Raw genomic sequence first — 19,454 nt, forward strand, 5'->3', positions numbered from 1 at the left:
CTAAAAATGTGTAGTTTCATGCATCGGTTAAAACACTCGACTCCAGGTACAAGACGCCCAGCTGGAAACAGTGCACCTACCCGAGATTCACAGAATTTACAGAAAATATTACATTTTTTGTGATTTATATCGTTATCGGATGATAGATGTTTTATATCGGGATATGAGATTTTGGTCATATCGCACAGCCCTAGGTATGAATGCAGGAGTGAATGTGAGAAGAAAAGTGTAAAGGATAAGTGGAAGCGAATGAATGAATGAATGGATTGATGGATTTTGAACTTGTTTTTGAACTTGTTTTTTTTCTGTTCAGATTCATACTGAAGGCATTATGTGTGTGTGTGTGTGTGTGTGTGTGTAAATAAAAGCTTTAACAATTTGTGATGTTAGTGGAAGTTGAGCTCCCCGGTTACGTTAGTAAATTAGCATTATAATTAATTATTATTTTCTCCATTTACTGCTGTCTGGTTGTCTTTCTCCTTTTTTCCCCTCCTTTGTTTGCTATCAGAAGGATAACTCCTCTTTGTTTCCATTGAGTGGGTTGCAATGTTGTCATGAGGTTTGTTTAAACAGAATCATGTAAGCTGCTTGCAACAGGAGTGAATGGAGCCAGGTGGGGCCCCCTTAGGGAGGTCAGGTCTGTCCTACAGCCACTGCAGACTCTGCACATTGCCACTGCTGAGGATTAAAGTTTGTAAGCATTCGAGGTGCCCCACATTGACCTGGGTGTCTTTAAAGGTGAATTTGTGCTTCAGTTTTCCTCTCACTTGGCTGTTGATGATTTATCCCAAACAGTTATTAGAAAAATAAGCTAGGAGCAGATGATATGGAAGAAGGCACGGTTTCATGTTACACTTCACTGACCCACTGCAAGTTGAGCTGGTGAAGAAAGCTAAACTTGCTGTAGTCACTGAAGAACTCAGTTGTTGTTGCTGTGATTATTTAATGCAAGTCAATGTAATGAAAGGCTAAGAAATACTCCAGTATCACTGAGAGTGTCCAAACCTTTGACTGGCACTGCAAACGGTCAAACAAAGTTGTGTTAGGAGTAGAGCTGGGCGATATAAGATTTTTTCATATCACGATATGTTTTTTTGTTTTTTTTTCCATTTCAGGCGATAACGATCTATATCACGATATAAGCCAAATAACTATATTTGTAAGATTTAAATGTGCCGTTGCTCACAAGTAAAATGTGAAATAATCAGCAGCTTGTTTTGATTTAAATATTTATTTCCCATAATAAGTTCAACAGGGTAGATGTACTTAAGGAACATGAGACTTTTTCAGATAAATAAAGGCAAATATTGCAAACTACACAAAAGGCAGCCGCTAAAGCGTTTAAGTTTCAAAATAGAACAAACGAAACAGACTACTAAATTGTCAATTCCACTTAGAAACAAAATATTAATTCTAGAAATAAATATTTATTTGTTTTACAGAAGAACAGACAAAATTGACTAACTTTTGTCAATATCAAATAAACTGAGAACTAAAAGGAAATTCTCAATCTCTCCTTGTTGTATAGCTTAGCTTTTCAAACAGTTTTAACAGTTACTTTAGTCGGACAAAAGCCGAACGACGAATTAGCGCTTCCAGTCAGAGATTGAGCATGCACGGCTTTATTGTATTTCCAGACTTGCTTTCGGCACAATTTACAGTGCGCGCTACTGTTTTTTGTCAGACTTGAAATAGCCGAAATACCTTCACACTACGGAACTTCTATGGCTCTTCCGTTCGACAATCTCTCCGCGTTGGAACCATCATCTGTTTTCTCGTCGGTAACCTTCGGTCACGCTCTGGGTTGATTTTTCTGTAGTCGGCACACTCATTTCCTCCATTACCCGGGCGGCACGGCGGCTGGCTGCTTCCCAAACAAATACACATGTGCGGCTTGGCACTTGTGCTGTACGTAACAAGTCACGTGACGTGACGCTGCGGCTGTGATTGGTTCAGCTCTGCGCTACTTAATTTGGATTGGCTGTTCTCGCTTTTTTAAAGAGGACAAGCGCGGTGAGGTCTATCGCAATAGTTTAATTTTTCTATCGAGAAGAAGTTATTTCGCAATACATATCGTTATCGTTCTATCGCCCAGCTCTAGTTAGGAGTAAAATTTATGTTGAACCTTGGTAAAGTACTGTGCATTGCTTTGATCTACATGGTGCAGTCTTGTACTTGTTGAATTTTTTTTGAATGACTTTATCATTGTAACCTTTTTATTTGTGCTTCATGCATTGCTGAGATGAAAATTGTGAGCATTTCAGGAGAAAACCTGAACCAAAAGTTTCAGTTTGAGGAACATTAACATTAAAATGAATTCAAGACTTATTAGCAAAGTTAGATGGAGGAAATTAAATGAGACAATTATTTTAAATGTAAAGGCAAGGTCTGATTTTAGCCTTGACTCACAGTGTTTTAAGTTTTTGTGCTGCTTTGTGGTGCCCTTAAATACACCACAAAGCAATTTGAATTTATGTCTCAATAAATCTACGGGAACATATCACTGCTCAAACAGACACAGAGGCTTTTAATGGCTGTAATCATGCTATGACTTTATAACTGTATTTATTATAAAGCTCCAAAAGTGTAGGTTGTGTTTTTGTGGGAAAAGACATTTCAACTTATATTTTTTACCATTATTTACTAGAGGATTTTATAGAAGACATGTCTTAAACTCAACTGAAGCAGCGGATTTAAGACTTTCTGTTTCGGGGTCTTTCTGGCGTGTTTTTGTAATTCAGATTCAGCTTTAGAGCAGAGTTTGTTGTCCCCGCTAAACAAACAGAGCCAAAATTTTATTCCAGCTCCCCGTTGATACTTGAAAGTCCCTTTTTGTCAATATTTAACCAGAACTCTTGTGTATCTATACCAGCACAGCAAGAATACCTTTCACTTTCTCTCTCCCGTCGGGGGCGGGATGACTGCTTGACATATCACTTATTAAACCGTGCATCACAAAAGTGCAGTTTTAACAAATCCAGTAGTACAAACTCACCGTTCCCTAATGTCAGAGCTTACATCCACAGCCATCTGCACCGTGACTCATTTCACTGTCATTTCACGCCATTTATAGGCAGTGTTTGGACGCCTCTGCCTCTATTTGCCCCAGGATACCAGGCTGCCTCCTCTGGCAGGGACCCCTGCTGGGGTGTGGCTTTACGATAGAGATTGGACAATGCGGCTCCAATATCCCAACCCCCACCCCCCCACTCTCAATGCATCATTACATTCCTGCTGCCCTTCCCCAGCATCCTCTTCCCCAGAGGTTTTGGCCTGAAACAAGAGCACTCGGGGGATCATCTGTTCCCCGAGCTTTTCCTTTCACCCGCAGGCCTCCCTCTCTATCAGTCTTTTTTTGATGTACTCCCTCTGGCTGCAGTCAGTGTCAGTCTGTGCCATTTCCTCACACACAAACTCACAGACAGATACACCACCGCTACTTGTCTTTGCCCTAGTTGCACCTCCTTCCCTCAGCAGTCTGAGGGAAAGGGGGGTGCCGTTCTCATCTGGTGACTCATCCGTTGAGTTGATTTATTAATGTCACTGTGGAAATGTTGCAGTTGGCAGCGTTTCCAATTGCGCATCATGCTTGCAGTGCATTGTCCTTATTTAAGCCTTTAAAGTGGAACATGTTGCTCGCACGAACCCCGTTTTCACCGCTCTGTGTGTGTTTATGCTGCAGGTGAGAAGCTGAATCCAGTTCCCGCTCTGCAGACCTCTGAGATGGTCAGAAACCACCTGACAGGTCAGTAAATGAACACACTCACACACATGCAAAGTCACAAGCATGTGCTGACCAGTATAATGGCCGAAGTGATGGTGCCCACTGAGGGGAGGGTGTCAGAGACTGTGTGAGACGATAGATGACCTTTTGGTGAGAGAAAAGAACAATTCTCCTGACGTTCTGACCTTTTTATTTTCTCTCTGACTATCGTAGTTTTTCAGCCCTGAAGCTATTAAACCCCTACTGCTGTAAGATTATTCTTTTTATTACTATTATTATTACATTTTTTAGCATTTTGGGCCTTTGTTACTTAGGGAAGTGTAGAGTGGATAGGAGAGAGAGAGTGAGTGACACGCAGGTAATTGCCTGGCCTTTGCAGTAAGGACTTCGGTATGAAACTGTGCCCTGAGTTCTTTGAGTGGACTTTTTTTTTGCCATCTTGTTTACCTGAGTATATGTAGATACTCAGTAATTTTTTTTGCATTGTTGTTGCCTGTAGAATAACTAATTGATACATTTTCTAATAATTTCAGCTGTAGATTTAGGTGTTTTATGTAAATGAGGAGAGCATGCATAAAGCCTCCTGTGCAGGAACCTGAAGTTAAACTGCACTGGAACAGTTATTATGTAATATAGAGAAAGAGCAGCAGTGCAGAGCATTTATACCCCGTGCTAGTTATAATGGTCATAATGATTCGATAACTGAAGTCACATGACCACAGTTTACAGGAACATTTCTGACTGCTTGTGTGGTTTTATGTGTTCATAGTGCAGCTGTGTATGTGTGTAATGAATGGGATGTGACCTCATTTAACTGTAATTCTGTAGGAGAAAATCACAGAGGTGGTATTGGTACACTGTAATGTCCTTATTCAGTGTCTTTACTGTTCTTCACTGAGTTTTCCTGATATTTTGAAGTGCTGCTTTCCAGTGATGGCTTCTAGAAGGTGACTGAGGAAGTGGAGCAAGCCTGGCTGTCGGATCTGTGTGGAAGATATTAATCAGGGTTATTCACAAGTTATTATTTTGTGTTGAAAGCTCAAATTATACTTCTGTGCTTTCAGCTAAATCTCATTCATCAACACTGATCACCTCTTCCTTTATCTGAGGCCAAAGAGAGAAGGAAAGTCTGCTTAGAGAGTACAGATAGAAGTGTGGCTCTTCCAGCTGCTCACCTGTGGGGGTAAATGGGGTTTAAAGGCATCTTGTCTGAATATGTGAGTGGGTTGATATTGATGTCTGTTTCATAGAGTTCTGTTTTATTGCTAGATATTCATATAAAGACATTGCTTTTAATCCGCACTGCTCCCTGCTCAGCTGTGATGCTGCTGATATTTCTCAATAATCCCAGGGATCTTTTCTACTCCATATTCTTATAAACACAGAAAGACTGGGGGAAAACTTAACATTTAAACAGTAAAAATACTTTGTAATGGAGAAATTGCAAATTTAATGAAACACACTGGTGAAGTATGTTTAAGGTGGTCCCTAATTTCTTTAAAAACACTTTGTTGTTAGAGATTATTTCATCTTGACTTCAGTTTAGTTAGATTAACTCATTTATTTGGTTCTGACTTTCAGCTTATAAATGTTCTACTGCTGTGCTAATTGTGACCTTTAGCAAACCCTTCATGCTATTTAAAAGCCTGAAAAATAAGAACATGTGTTGTTATTTGACACTGGCGCTGCAGAGGGATTAATTTCCACCGGACGTGATTGCAAAGCAAGATATTTTGTCCCAATTTTCTTTTTTGAGGGGGGTGGGGGGCAGTATTTCATGACAAATGGATAGTCCTCACTGGATCCAGCCTGCAGACATTTGTGATTTTGACACAATTGGCGTGAAAGAACTGATTTGGTACAAAAGGATTTTCTCCTGTGCCGAAACAGTTTGTCCTACTTACGGAGACGCCACCGCAGCCTAACCTTCTGTTCCCAGCTGGTGCTGCTTTGAAATGCACGCCCTCCTCCTCCTCCTCCATCTCTCTTCCTCTGCTTTCCTCTTCATCTCCGTTTGCACCTCCTCCTTTCTGAGTCTGTGCAACAAGCTCCGCCCTTTCCGCCCCCCTACCCCCCATCTCTGCTCTTTGAGCTGCGTCCTCCCTGCGTCAGACGGCTCCATTCATGAAAAGTGTGACGTGAGCAGGTCTTCATCGTCCCGGTGACTATGCCGCCCTCCCACTCACAGCCCAGGTGCTGCAGGAGTTAGAGGAATGTCTGTCATCTTCCATCCTCTGCCTTCTCCCTCACTCCTGTTCTTTTATTATTATTTTTTTCCTTTCTTCTGAATCCCGACTGTCAGTTCTGTCTTCCTCTCGCCCGGCTTTTTCCCCCCTCCACACATCCCTGCCTTAGCTGAGAGAGGACCATGAATCTGAGCCGTGTCTGCTGTGAGTAATCTGCTGATGCTATGTCTTTTGCCGTTCATCTGAGTGGAAGCACTGTAATGTGGAGGTACTTGTCCTTCTCATGCTTATGGGTATGATTTTTCTCTTTTGCACATCGCACATCTGCAGGGAGTCTGTGTGTATAGAGCACATGTCAGTATTTGTTCAGTAGCAGTGCTGCAGGAGTGTGTTGAGCGGTCGTGCGTTGGTGCGTGCTGGAGCTATTTTAGGATCAGCGGTGACGCCGCTGCTGGGTTTTGGGTTTTTTTTTCTTTCTTTTTTTTTTTTTTTTTTTTTTGATGCAGTGCTTCTCTGTGCCCTCTGAAGGACAGGTGGGATGTAGGTAAAGATACAGGGCAACAGACCCGCCCTCACCTGCTTTATTTTTGCCAGCAAATGCAATAAATAATAACAATAAATAAATAGATAAATAACTCCCCCTCAGTCTGACTTATCTGGGCCACATGTATTTTGTGTACAGTCACGGTCATTCCAAACCACACTGACTTTCCTTCCACTGCTTCTTATTCTTAACTCTCGCATATTTAACGTCCCCCTGCCCGCTTCGCCATGTTCGACTTTCCTGCAGCTCTTTACATCAACCTCTGTATTTACTTGGCAGCAGGAGAGCTCTGTGTGTGCCCACCTCTGTCCTCTGCTACTAAGCATGTTTATGTAACTACACAAGATGAGTAGCCAGCAGCCAGGCTTTAGAGGAGAGGAGGTGGAGGAGGGGACGACTCCAGCGTACGTACATCCAGCCGTCCTTTTGCAAGAGAGCATTAAAAAAAATAAATAAAAAGCTGGATATTCATGTCTATGAGGGGTTTTCTCCAGAGTGTCTGACTTTGCTGATTGGGGGAGGTTCACTGCTTAGATTTACATGCATGCTGTGTTTTTAAGAGCAAGCAGGGAAAGCATGAAGCCAGGAGATAACAGGAGCACTAATGTGTATTGATTTTCTGGGCTTTCTGCTGTGCTAGAGAGGCTGTTTTTGAGCAGAAGGAAGAACATGTAGTACAACACCCACTTGGTCCCCTTAGAGTGTCTTGCCCCACTTTTCTTTCCTTTTCTTTTTCTTTTTTTTAGCTGGGGCTTTGTGTATTTTCATATTTCAGCCATTATAACGGTGTCAGTCACAGGCAGGCTCCTGCAATATGCATGTTTGTCTGTTGTGTCACTGTTTGTGTGTCTGTCTCTCTCCTTGCTGTTGTCGGGCCAGGCAGGCCGTCCCTATTAAAAGAGCACAAGGGGAATTGTTGTGGCAGCAGCTGCCCTGTTGTGCAGTAGTGTGTGTGTGTGTGTGTGTGTGTGTGTGTGTGTGTTGTGTGTGTGTGTGTGTGTTGTGTGGGTGTGTGTGTGGTGTGTGTAGTGTGTGGGTGTGTGGGTGTGTGTGTGTGTGTGTGTGTGTGTGTGTGTGTTGCGTGCGTGCGTGCCGCTGTCTCCTGGTCGTGCAGGGCAGACAGGCCCGGTTCACATGGAGCCGGCTCCTCTTGTGTCCTTTGTTGTCGCTCTGGGAGTCTTTCCCACTGGAGCGTGGTCGGTACAGTTTCGCGCCGCGAGCAGCCACGGAAAACAGCAAAACGTCTGTTTTTCTGTTTCGTCTTAATTTTTCCTCTGATTTCACTCATTCTGCAGTCCACCCTCCTTTTTATCTGCCTCATTCACAGCTTCTTTGGTCCCTTTTTCCTTCTTAATCTGCTTTTTTCCCCCTTTATCTACATTTCTCTGAGCCAGTCTCTCCCTCCACTGTCTCCTTGGCCTCACCATCCCTCTCTGTCTGTTCGAATTCATCAGCTATCTGGATGTGTGTGTGTGGGAGTGTGGTTAGTATTCATAAATAGACCTCTGTAGAGCTTTTATTGCTAAGCATCACTGGGAGCAGAAAGTCTGCTTGACTAGAAAGGCTCGTATTGAAGCCTTGAGAGTTTTGCAGAGGAGCATATGCCAGATAGTTGCAGATTTTTAGGCATTGTGTCCTGGTTGCAGTGCTGTCTGCAGCCTTGCCAAGAGGCTGGAGGGAGAGTGTGTGACGTGTCGGTGGCGCACAAGCTTTTCTTCAGTTATTTATTTTCTCCGATTCTGGCTTGTACCAGATGAGGCTATTTGAGGCACAAGTTGTGTGTGTGTGTGTGTTTGGAGTGCTAATGATTCACAGTCGTGCTCATTCTGTTGGTCATCTGGAGGGTTTGAATGCTGACAGCACACTCTTCGGGTTTGTTTTTACTCACTCTTCCATCCCTCCTACTCATCGCCTCTCGTTGCCACTTTCATTCATGCACCTAACCTCCCCTCTCCTCCTCCTCCACCTGACTCAATCCAGTCTTCACAACAAACCCAATTACACATGATCCCACCTGGCACTTTCCCTGTGGCTTCTAGCGGCAGCTTCGACCTTGTTCCTATTCGACCAGCAATGCCAGTCAGACCCTGAGCAGGCAGGTAAACGGGCAGGGATTATTGTTCTGTGACCCGCTTTCGCCTTCGGCCAATAACAGGTATTTTAAGTCCGCCTAGGTGAGTCAGCAGAGGGAATCAGAATATGAAAAAAGGGTATTAGTGGGAAATGTCAGCCGTGTGACGGCAGATGCCCGAGCGCTGTGCCAGATTTGTTTATTTCTCCCTTCCACAGCTCTTCCCCACACCAGCAGATTATTACTTTCACCCACCTACGGCAGCCTGTCCAATCCCCTCTGGCAGGACTCACGGCCTTGGTAGCAAGCGAAAGCTGATTTACACGTCGGACCACATCCCCGACTATCAAATCAGGACCGGGCAGCTCACATTTCCGAGGAATTTATGGAAATATATGAGCAGCATGTTTACAAATTTCACACCATTGCTTAGTCACTAGACAAGCAGAGGCCGCGAAAGTCCATAGAGTGCACAGAGGAGAGAAACAAGCACAGACATCAGAGTTCAGCTGTTCAATTATGACCCAGAATAACCAAGACGAGCACATGCTCAGTGAAGACGAGCGCTGCTCTCACCATCTGTCTCTCACTCATGTTTGTTTCAAGACAAGAGGGAAGTGGGAGGCATGAAAGTGCTCTGTTGTTGCAGGTATTTCTTTCCTCCCAGAAATGAGCTCTCAGGAATGACCGGATGTGAAAGGCTGTGCCTCATTGTGCTGCAGGCATGTGTGCTTTAGTGTGCAATTTGATTTTGTTTGTAGGGCAGCTGTTGAACCTCCAGTATCTCATCAAGTGAGATGTTTACTTCTCTTCTGACATCTTATTGTTCAAAAGGAAGCTGAAGAACTGATCAGTGGAATGATATGGTTTTCCTCGTCCTCGTGACCTCTGTGGACGAGTTGACGTGATTGGTTCAGTTTGTCTGCTTGTTAGCGGGATTGCTCAGGTTTTAACGGAGGTGAGTTTAGGCTAAAGTTGGACGTGATTGACTTTTGATGCTGATCCACGTCTGTATCTGTATCCTGGAATGTTTTTAGAGGATTTGTTGCTATTTCAGTTCACATCTTTGCTAATATGTATAAAATGTAAACAAAAAAAGGCTTGAGTGACATTATCTTGATATTCTAAAAACCAGATCTAGATATCATTCTGTGTCCAAGACACGGTAGCACATGTTACAACTACAGCCTTCACGCTTGTAGCCTCTCCAAGTGTTGGATGAGATTGAGTGCGACTGGAAGCAGAAGGTCAGGACGGATGCTGTGTTGACATGGTAACGTGTGAATGATGTGGTGGGATAGGGGCTAAATTGGTTCTTTGTCAGGGGGTCGCAGCTGTCACCTGAAGGGAGGTTCCCTCTATGGGTCCCAGCAGGGCTTCTCTTAATGAGGAGCACAGAAACGCAGATGCCGCCCGCAATGCCGCGTTTTGCGGGTGGACTGTGTACGTGCGTTTACGCTCAAAGTATCGCTGAACATCCTGCTGGCACAGAGTGTTGAAGCAGGATCTAAACAACCATACTGGCTTTTGCTGAGTGATACAAAAAAAACTGCATTCCCCCGTGAATTGCTGGGAGTAGTGGGATTATTGGATCTCGCCAGACACGCCCCGGGCATGTGTGCGTCTGTCTGTGTATGCGTGTTTGTGTGTGTGTGTGAGCATGTGTGCTCCCTGAACCTGATCCCCCTGCACCACCAGCTGTTGTATGCACTCGGATATGAAGCGTTACAATAACCAATTGCAGTGAGCTCTTTATCTGGCAGTGCTGCTCTGCTCTTTTAAGGTTGTATCTATATACTATGCATGTACATGTCATGATCTGTTAGGCTTTAGGTCACCTTTAGAGAGGCAAGAAATGAAAGGAATTATGTGGAGGATAAATTGAGGGGGAGGGCTGAATAGGGTCTGTGTTTGGACAAGCATGTCTCTAGAGCCCTGTAGAGGGATTAAAGGATCAGCCTCTGATAATTTCTCCCTCTCTTCCTCCCTTTCTTTCTTTATTTTACTCATTCTGCTAAATAAGTGGGTTGTGTACTTCTGCGAAGCAGCACTGAGTTCGTGCAAACACTCCGTCGGTTTGTCCTTTTACTCAGTCACGATCTCTTTCGGAAAGTCCTGTAAATAAATGCCTGTGGAAATGAAACCCGCAGCACAGACATTATTCATGGGATTCTACGCCCATAGAGATCTTCCATTAGAGATTAATGGAAAAGAGCAAGAGGTCCATTTCCTGTTCTTGGTGCTGGATTTGTAGAATAAAGGCACTAAAGATTCTTGTTGTTTGGAAAGAGATTTAGTTAAAAACAAAAAAAGTAAAAAGGTGTTAATTTTTAGGTCTTCCTGTGCATGTTTCTGTCCAGTCAGCCTTATCCACCCACAGCAAGCCCACGTCAGAAGCCCAGCTCTGAGAGCCGTTTGTGAGGTGGAATTACAGCATGGGCCTTTGCTCGTACAGCTCGTTTGTCTCTGCTTTGGAAGGGACGGATTTATTGGATACCTGAGAGAGCATTCTCTCCTTCCCCTGCACTCTCAGCAGCCTGCTTAGAGACAGGCCTGCATTATAGATGAGCTCCTGGCAGCCGCCCCACACTCACACCACTCATGTTACCCGTCCAGTAGATACACGGATACAGTACATGCTTTTGGTGAACACTTGCAAAAAGCATCGAACAGAAGCTTGGAATAAAAGTGGGATTAAAACTAAGTTTGAAGTCGGGACTCCAGGCGGTCTGTTGCAGCTTTGTCTGCAGAGAACTTATCTGCAGCCGAGTAATCAGGGCTTGTTTGTACTTTGACCCGTGCCAAGTGGAGGAGCTCTACGACCGTGCTGCAGAGAGCAACATAAACCACGCTGGCTTCAGTTGGACTATATGACTGTCCTCCTTCCACGTAACACAGAGCCAGGGCACTGCTCTGCCTCTCTGTCTCCTCCCTCCTGGACTTTGATCTTTTGTGACCGTGCGCACTGTGCAGCTTCTCACTATGTCCCTTTCTCTCTCTCTCTGTCTCCCACACCCTCTGTTTTCTACAGCTTGCTCAGGCATGATTGGATTTTTGTCCTTGTGGATTTAAAAGAGAAAAAGCTCAAGTGTCATTTACACAGTGATTTATTCACTTTTTCCCCCTTTTGGGTAGATAAACACAGTCAGACTGTGGATAAAAGGCCATCTGTTTGTCCGAAAACACAGCGTGCGGCACACTTGCAACAAATTAAAGCCTCGGCCTGGAGGATTTGACCGGTTTTGACTTTGGCAACTCCTGGTGGCAGTGTTGGAAAAATGCACTGTGCGTACAGAACACCTCTAGTCCAGGTACACTGACCTGCTATATATGAGCGGCTACAAACCCAATTACTACATCATGAATGTAGGTACACTTACAGGAAAAAGGGCTTCAGCACAGGTAAGAAATAATATTATATTTGAGAAGCAATTAGTAGTAATCAAACACAGAGATTTTAGTATAATATTAAAAATATTCAGAAATTGCTGCTGAATAATTAACCAGGAGTTAATTTTTTTTACTACTTTATGTTTTTATCCAAACATAGTTTTTATTATATTTCATCCTACTGCCGTAAATGCACTCAAATTAGTCATTGCCTGAAGTTCCCCACAGTCTCTTTAAAATCTGCCTTTTAGGAAATGACTGATCCTTTTAAAAGTTGCAAAATTGGTAGCAGAAGGTGAATAATGTTGATAGTTTTGGTTCTGTTGTTGCGTAATAAATAGTTTTGTTTGTCACGTTGCAAAATTGCTGGTAATTTTTAACTATGCCTGATGTTATCAGGCAAAAAGTGCTTGAGCATGAATGTTTGTGCTTAACCTTTGGATCGGTATGCATGATGAAATGATCTCTACTCGGGGTTCACCAGCTGGATGATCTTTCAGATTTATTTCCTGATTAGTGTTATTAAACTATCAAACCTTAACCTTCAGATCATGTGAGCCAGTGTTATGTAACACAACAAAATTTTAATGTTTTTTTTTTTTTTTTTTTTTTTTTTTTCATAATTATTATTTTGATTTTATGCTTTTGCCACGTCACCATCAGTAGATGTGGAAGTATTTGTGTAATATTTGTGGATGCAATAGGCAATTTGTCAGTGTGATTTGGTATTTTATTTCCTCAATTAACAAAGAATTATAATTATGCCATCCATCCATCCATCCAGTTCATGCTTATCCCAGCTGTCATGGGGCGAGAGGCAGGGTACTTCCTGGACAAGCCGTTAATCTTTCGCAGGGCTGGTCTAATCTGCATGTCAAAATAGCCTTCATCAAGACACCAAACCCCAAGTTGTAAATGTTAGGATAAAAGTTATCGTTTTATAAAGAGCAAGCAGGTTATATAAAGTTAGACATAGAAAAGGGTGCTTGTATGAATGGGTGAATGAGGCTTGCAGAAAGAAAGCACTTTGAGTGCTTAAATAGAGTAGAAAAGCTTTATAAAAGCACCAGTGCATTTACCAAATATGTCACAATATCAAAATCCAAATATAAAAGTGCATACAGAGGATTTGCATATTTTTTGTCGTTTATTTTTAAATGCTGTGTCCCTTCCTGACTCACAGACACATTAGGATGGTAAAGATCTTCACCTGGTGATTCTGTGTCGGTTTCTGACCCTCCGTGTTCACGGCTGCCTGGGCCTTTGTTGGCTTTAAGAATGAGAATGGGCTGTTCGTGCCAGATGTCTTCCTCTCAGCAGTCCTAATACACAGCAAGGTCTTTAATCCCGTCTATAGTGTTACTGCTTCAGAGAGATAATAGAAAAGCCTCGGTTGGTGTGTGTGATTGGTTTCGGCCGACTGTTTCCTATAAGTTTCCTAGAAAGGAGTTATTAGTATTAATTCTGCAGTGTTGTCTCTTCCGCACTGAATTGATGCCTTTCTGATATTTCCAACATCATTTACCCTGCAGTGTTTGCACTGTGTAGCTAAAAATAATAATCATTAATGCTCTGTCAATCCCTGCAGATCTAATAGAGGACATGAGAGGTGTTCATGTCTGTTTTAGGACGTAATAGGGTCCTATCATGCAGACAGCTTTAATTATGTTTTATCTGAGGTGACTATAGTCATGTAAATGTATTTAATTGCATTCCTGTTTTTGTAGTTTTTAATCTAGTTAACAGTTTCTCATTCTGTTTTTCTCTTCAGGTGATTTTCAGCATTTAGACAAACCAGTGTGTTAGGACACGTCCCATTCATCGTCACTGGGCAGCCCATACACATGCACGACACCATGGGCAGCTCCCCTGAGGTGCTCTCTTGGACTTCCTGTCCAAGTCTACTGGTGGGCAAGCTGAAGGAGGAGCTCAAACTCACTGTGGTTGGGGACAGCATGAAGAAATCCAGCTCGCCTAACTCCCAACCGCAGCCTCCTCAGGCCCCTCTATCCAACTTACCTCCTCAGATCATCACAGACCTCGCTCCGCCGTCACACCTGCCCGTTCCCCTGCTGCAGACGCCTGGCCAGGATGAGGAGTCCATGTTGGGCGGTACTAGTCCACCAAACGCAGCCCTGAGCGTGGACTCAACTCGGAGCGAAGGCGGACACTTTGACAACAGCGTGCTCCAGCTGCAGGAGCAGGACCACGAGGATGCTGGGTCACCGGCATCCCATGAGCACGTTGGATGTGGCAGCGGCATGGACGACCATATGGGAGAGGGGGACTGTCCAATGGACCACAATGGAGAGGGCAAGCCAAACCTCCCGCATCACCCTGATGACATCAAGCTGCACTTCCAAAGAGCCCCTCCTGGGTCGGGAGGCTTCTTAGAGGGGCTCTTTGGCTGCCTGCGGCCTGTGTGGAACATTATTGGGAAGACCTACTCTACTGAATACAAGCTACAACAGCAAGGTAAACTTTGGGTTTTATCTTTCTGTTTGGCATCAGTTTAACACACTAAATGCTTTTTGTTTAATTCAGATGTCCCCGTACCTGTGAAACTTCTGAGAAACGAACAAAAGATTCCCTCTTGTTTCTCCTAATGTATTCTGAAACTGTAATTGAATAGCCTGTCCTGGCTTCGCCGCTTTGCTGTTGCGAGTGAAGCTGCACAGCTGTCAGTTTGAATTGAGGTCATGGTAAAGGTAGGCTCACCTTGCCGCAGGGCTGCACGCTCAGGCTGGACGAGAGCTACGGGATATGAGTCGAGGTCAGACAGAACTGGGCTGGATCTCGTGGCTGCTTAGCCGTAGTCTGAGCTAGAGGTCGTAGCTTCTGTTTCTAAAACCACTTAAACAGCATGATTCAGTATTTGAAGGTCTAAGACATTTATAGGAGCTAAAGGCTTATTTATACAAATATTGGTAAGAACTATAAAATATGTACTTTCTGGTGTATTTTTGTGGTCATTTGTGGAAATTTACACCACTGTGGATTTGAAAGCTGTGATCAAAGTGCAGACTTTCAGCTATAATTCAAGGGTTTAACAAAAATATTGGAAGACAAAATGTGTGTGAATAAGAGGGAGGCAAGCAGAAAGATGCAGTCAGTAGTGAAGGTGGATGTGCTTAAGTACCCGATGCCAGCCATCCAAAGCGACGGGCAATGCACAAGAGGGGTGAAATAGAGAGAACAGGCAGGGTGGAGTGGGTGGAGATGAGTGTTAGGGGACAGAAGGATAGCAGCAAGAATGAAAGAAGGTTTTACAAGATAAGAGACCTGCTGTGATGGAGACGGTACCTATAGGTATCTGAACCTATGGAGCAGGTTTGGCCACGAGAGCCGGTGTCCTGCAGGTTTTAGATCTCACCCTGGGTCTTCACACCTGAATCAAATGATTAGTTCATTACCAGGCCTCTGGAGAACTTCGAGACGTGTTGAGGAGGTAATTTAGCCATTTAAATCACCTGTGATGGATCAAGGACACATCTAAAACCTGCAGGACACCGGCCCTCGAGGCCTGGGTTTGGACACCACTGCTATAAACCAATATGAAGTATTTACTTCTTCACAACTTGTAGGAGTAGCTTCACATTTATATAAACCGAAATGAAAGACACACAAACATCCTTATCCTTGGGCTGTAAACCTATAAAACAGTGTTCTGAAAAGCAAGTATTACTGACATTACTGACAAAAAAGTTGCTAAAGAACACATGTAGTTCATCATGTACACTTTGCAAAGTACCAGGATGCTGTGGTCATTTTGACAAAACTTGCTAACCTGATTTCAGACATGTGGGAGGTTCCTTTCGAGGAGATTTCAGAGCTGCAGTGGCTCGGCAGCGGAGCACAGGGTGCCGTCTTCCTGGGCAAGTTTCGCTCCGAGGAAGTGGCTATCAAGAAGGTGCGAGAACAGAAGGAGACGGACATTAAACACCTGCGAAAGCTCAAGCATCCCAATATCATCAGCTTCAAGTAAGTCCACAGTCACTCGCCCTTGTGCGTGACGCGTTTGTTTCATCTGGTGGCGCTCTGGGTGTGTTTAACATGTATTCTGTCTTTTTTTCTGTGTCAGGGGTGTGTGCACCCAGGCACCTTGTTACTGCATTATCATGGAGTACTGTGCCCAGGGTCAGCTGTATGAGGTGCTGAGAGCGGGGAGGAAAGTGACCCCAAGGCTGCTGGTGGACTGGGCCACAGGCATTGCCAGCGGCATGAACTACCTACACCTGCACAAGATCATCCACAGAGACCTCAAGTCTCCTAAGTGAGTTTGTCGGGCAGGAAGCTGATTAACTTTCTGACGGAGGAGCATCTTATACATTTGTGTTGAGAAAACACAGTAGTAGACCTAAATCAAATTTAAGTTATTTACTCTTTTTTTTGTGGGAATGAAATGCATAGTTTTCCTGGTGCATCATGAGTGCTGTGTTCACACAATCCATCCTTTCTGCTCTGAATAGTCTGACATTAACTCAAATACCATTCTCAAATTTAACAAAAGCTACTCGTCTTCATGTAAGAGTATGACAGATTGTTCTGTCTCATCCCCGCTGCACGCTTGCATCTCTAATCAATATCATCGTGCTGCAGCAGTGCCGCACACTGTATTAGTCAGCAGAATAATAGCAGTCTGAATGTGCTGGAAAGGTCAGACTCATTCGACTAATGGGGTGATTCAGATGCTTCTCTATCAGCGAAGTCGTTTTGGCTTAAAACTGATTCTAAGTGCTAAAGAAAGAAAAGCTCATACCCTGTAAAAACTTGTGCATTATCATCATCATCAGCCTGAATGTTTTAACCCCGGGCCAACTCATCCTGCTTTGTCTGCATTTTTTTTTTTCCTTTCTTTTTTTTACACTCCTCTTAACCAAATAGACTGACCTTGCTGTGTTTTCTCTTTGTGCATCTTTTAGTGTTTTGGTGACCCACAACGACACTGTGAAAATCTCAGACTTTGGCACATCCAAAGAGCTCAGTGATAAAAGTACAAAGATGTCATTTGCGGGGACGGTGGCCTGGATGGCCCCAGAAGTGATAAGAAATGAGCCTGTGTCTGAAAAAGTAGACATCTGGTGAGTAATAGATGAAGAAATATTTTCCACATCATAGAAAAGGATATTTTAAGTGTCATCTTTAATAGTCATGTTTCTGCAATGAAACCTGTCCATCTTTGCTTGTGTGTTGCAGGTCATTTGGAGTTGTGTTATGGGAGCTACTGACTGGAGAGATTCCCTACAAAGATGTGGACTCATCTGCCATTATTTGGGGTGTCGGGAGCAACAGTCTCCACCTTCCCGTCCCCTCCACGTGCCCGGATGGGTTTAAAATCCTCATGAAACAGACATGGTGAGCAAAAACAGCTTTTCTACTACATCACTTAAAATATGATAACTGCTAGAACGTAAACATACTCTGTGTATCTTCCTTCATGATTTTCATGAAATCCAGGCAGGGAAAGCCCAGGAATAGGCCGTCGTTTCGTCAGATTCTCCTACATCTCGACATCGCCTCTGCAGATGTTCTGGGAACTCCTCAGGAGACCTACTTTAAGTCTCAGGTCTGGACCAATACTGAGAAATGCAAGACTACACCTTAACTTTGTGTGCTTTTTGCAGTGTAATTCTTTGTGCAGTGAATGCTCTGGATGCATGTTGACTGTGTAAGTCCATATTACAGGCAGAATGGAGGGAGGAGGTGAAGAAGCATTTTGAGAAGATCAAAAGTGAAGGCACCTGCATCCACAGGCTGGACGAGGAGCTGATTCGACGCAGGAGGGATGAACTCAGGTGTGTGGGAAAAGAGAGCAGACATGTGGCTTGTTAATAGAAGACATGGTTTTTAATTTGTACATAAAGCAGAAGTTACTGGAGTTCAACATTTGGATGCATTTCATGCATGTTCTCAGGCATGCACTGGACATCCGGGAGCACTATGAGAGGAAATTGGAGAGAGCCAACAACCTCTACATGGAGCTCAGTGCCATCATGCTGCAGCTGGAGGTCCGAGAAAAGGAGCTGATGAAGTATGTCGATAAACATTTTTGTCGCATCTGTGCTTTACTAGTATCCTGCTCTCATTATGCCCGTATTTCCTCTCTTTCAACATTTCCAGTAACAAACTGCAACAGAACTGAAAGCATGTTCAGCTAGCTAGAGTGACAAAAATGATCTGAATGGTATCGTCAGTATTTTTAGATTTTTCCTATGAGTCTCTGCTTTTTTTGACTTACGCGTGATGTACATAAATAGTGAGTTTCTTAAATTATTGCAGATTCCTCGATGTAGCTTTACATGTCAGGAATGCTTTTCACTTCCCATTAATGTTTGCTATGTTGTGTTTAACTAAAGTGCAGTGTGACTGCTTTTCCCCCCATGATCTGACTTAAATCTAGTTCTGTGCATCACCGTAGGAGAGAGCAGGCGGTGGAGAAGAAATATCCCGGCAGCTACAAGCGCCACTTAGTCCGACCGATCGTTAGATCCAACGCTGTGGAGAAGCTCATCAAGAAGAAAGGAAGCATTTCCCACAAACCTGGGATGCCTCCCACCAAAAGGTCTGATTTTCAAACGTATTATCTCTATTAAAAGTTACACGTTCATGTATCTGTAGGTTCAGCTGCAGATGTGTGATTTATCGCAGCTCAGGTCAGAGTGTCATTTAAATACTTAAATGAACTGTTGAATACAATTCATATTTTCCAGGCCAGACCTGCTTCGCTCTGATGGCATCCCTAGCGTAGACCCTCTCCCGTCGCCCTCACCGCTGTCTGCTAGCCCGAAGGTCTCCACCCCTCCTGGCAAAGCCCGGTACCGAAGCAAGCCTCGTCACCGCCGCGCCAACAGCAAAGGAAGCCACAGCGAGTTCTCCACTGTGCTGAAACCCATTGCTGGAGCACCAGAAGAAACCCACTCTCTCCAGGAGCAACCGATCCACCATCATCACCACCACCACCCTCCTCAAACGGAGGGGAACTTTCTCCCCTTGAAAGGTCGCGAGCAGGCTGTTGTCAACTGTGCCAACAACCTGCGATACTTCGGCCCCGCCGCCGCCCTCCGTAGCCCTCAAACTGACCACATGCAGCGCCGCGTTTCTGGCTCCAGTCCTGACCTCATTTCCACCGCTGTGGATGCAGACACGCGACAGCGGACTTCATCCACCGGCTCCAAACCTGCATCAGGCGCTGGTGCTGGTTCTTTATGTCCCTGCTGCCAGGCTCACCCCTTCCCCGGCTGTCTACACTGTCAGGAGACCCCTCCCCTATCAAGCCACCCAGAGCTGCCGCACTACTCGCTGCTCAACACCCAAGAGGGCAACCAGTCTTCTCTGGGGGCGCACAACAAAGACACAGTCTCAGATGGAGAGACCACAAAGAAGACAGAGACGCAGGAACAGGATGCATCCCAGAACGCGCACACACTACCCTCTGCACTGCCCCGCACTCTCAGGCCGCTCAGGAAGGTGAGCAGAGCTGGTGGCTTTACGCCGATGAGTATGTAACGTGTGCTTGTGTGGGATTAAAAGCTGTTACCG

General features: G+C 44.3%; 1 protein-coding gene across 7 annotated transcripts in view; it reads left to right on the forward strand.

Moving 5' to 3' along the window:
• si:ch211-45c16.2 (mitogen-activated protein kinase kinase kinase 13) overlaps positions 1 to 19,454 on the forward strand; it is a 37,524-nt gene that overhangs the window by 11,854 nt on the left and 6,216 nt on the right. For 3 of the 7 annotated variants that reach the window (XM_040027957.1, XM_040027958.1, XM_040027959.1), the window contains exons 2-12: positions 3,683 to 3,745; positions 13,687 to 14,390; positions 15,713 to 15,896; positions 15,997 to 16,188; positions 16,838 to 16,996; positions 17,112 to 17,270; positions 17,373 to 17,481; positions 17,601 to 17,710; positions 17,830 to 17,946; positions 18,316 to 18,477; positions 18,626 to 19,382. In XM_040027957.1, the coding sequence (XP_039883891.1) occupies positions 13,760 to 14,390; positions 15,713 to 15,896; positions 15,997 to 16,188; positions 16,838 to 16,996; positions 17,112 to 17,270; positions 17,373 to 17,481; positions 17,601 to 17,710; positions 17,830 to 17,946; positions 18,316 to 18,477; positions 18,626 to 19,382 (2,580 nt within the window). In that variant the 5' untranslated portion in view covers positions 3,683 to 3,745; positions 13,687 to 13,759. The other 4 variants (XM_040027963.1, XM_040027962.1, XM_040027960.1 and 1 more) reach the window with 4 other exon arrangements.

Source organism: Simochromis diagramma, unplaced genomic scaffold (genome assembly GCF_900408965.1).
Source record: "Simochromis diagramma unplaced genomic scaffold, fSimDia1.1 OVJJ01000343.1, whole genome shotgun sequence".
NCBI lineage: Eukaryota > Metazoa > Chordata > Actinopteri > Cichliformes > Cichlidae > Simochromis > Simochromis diagramma.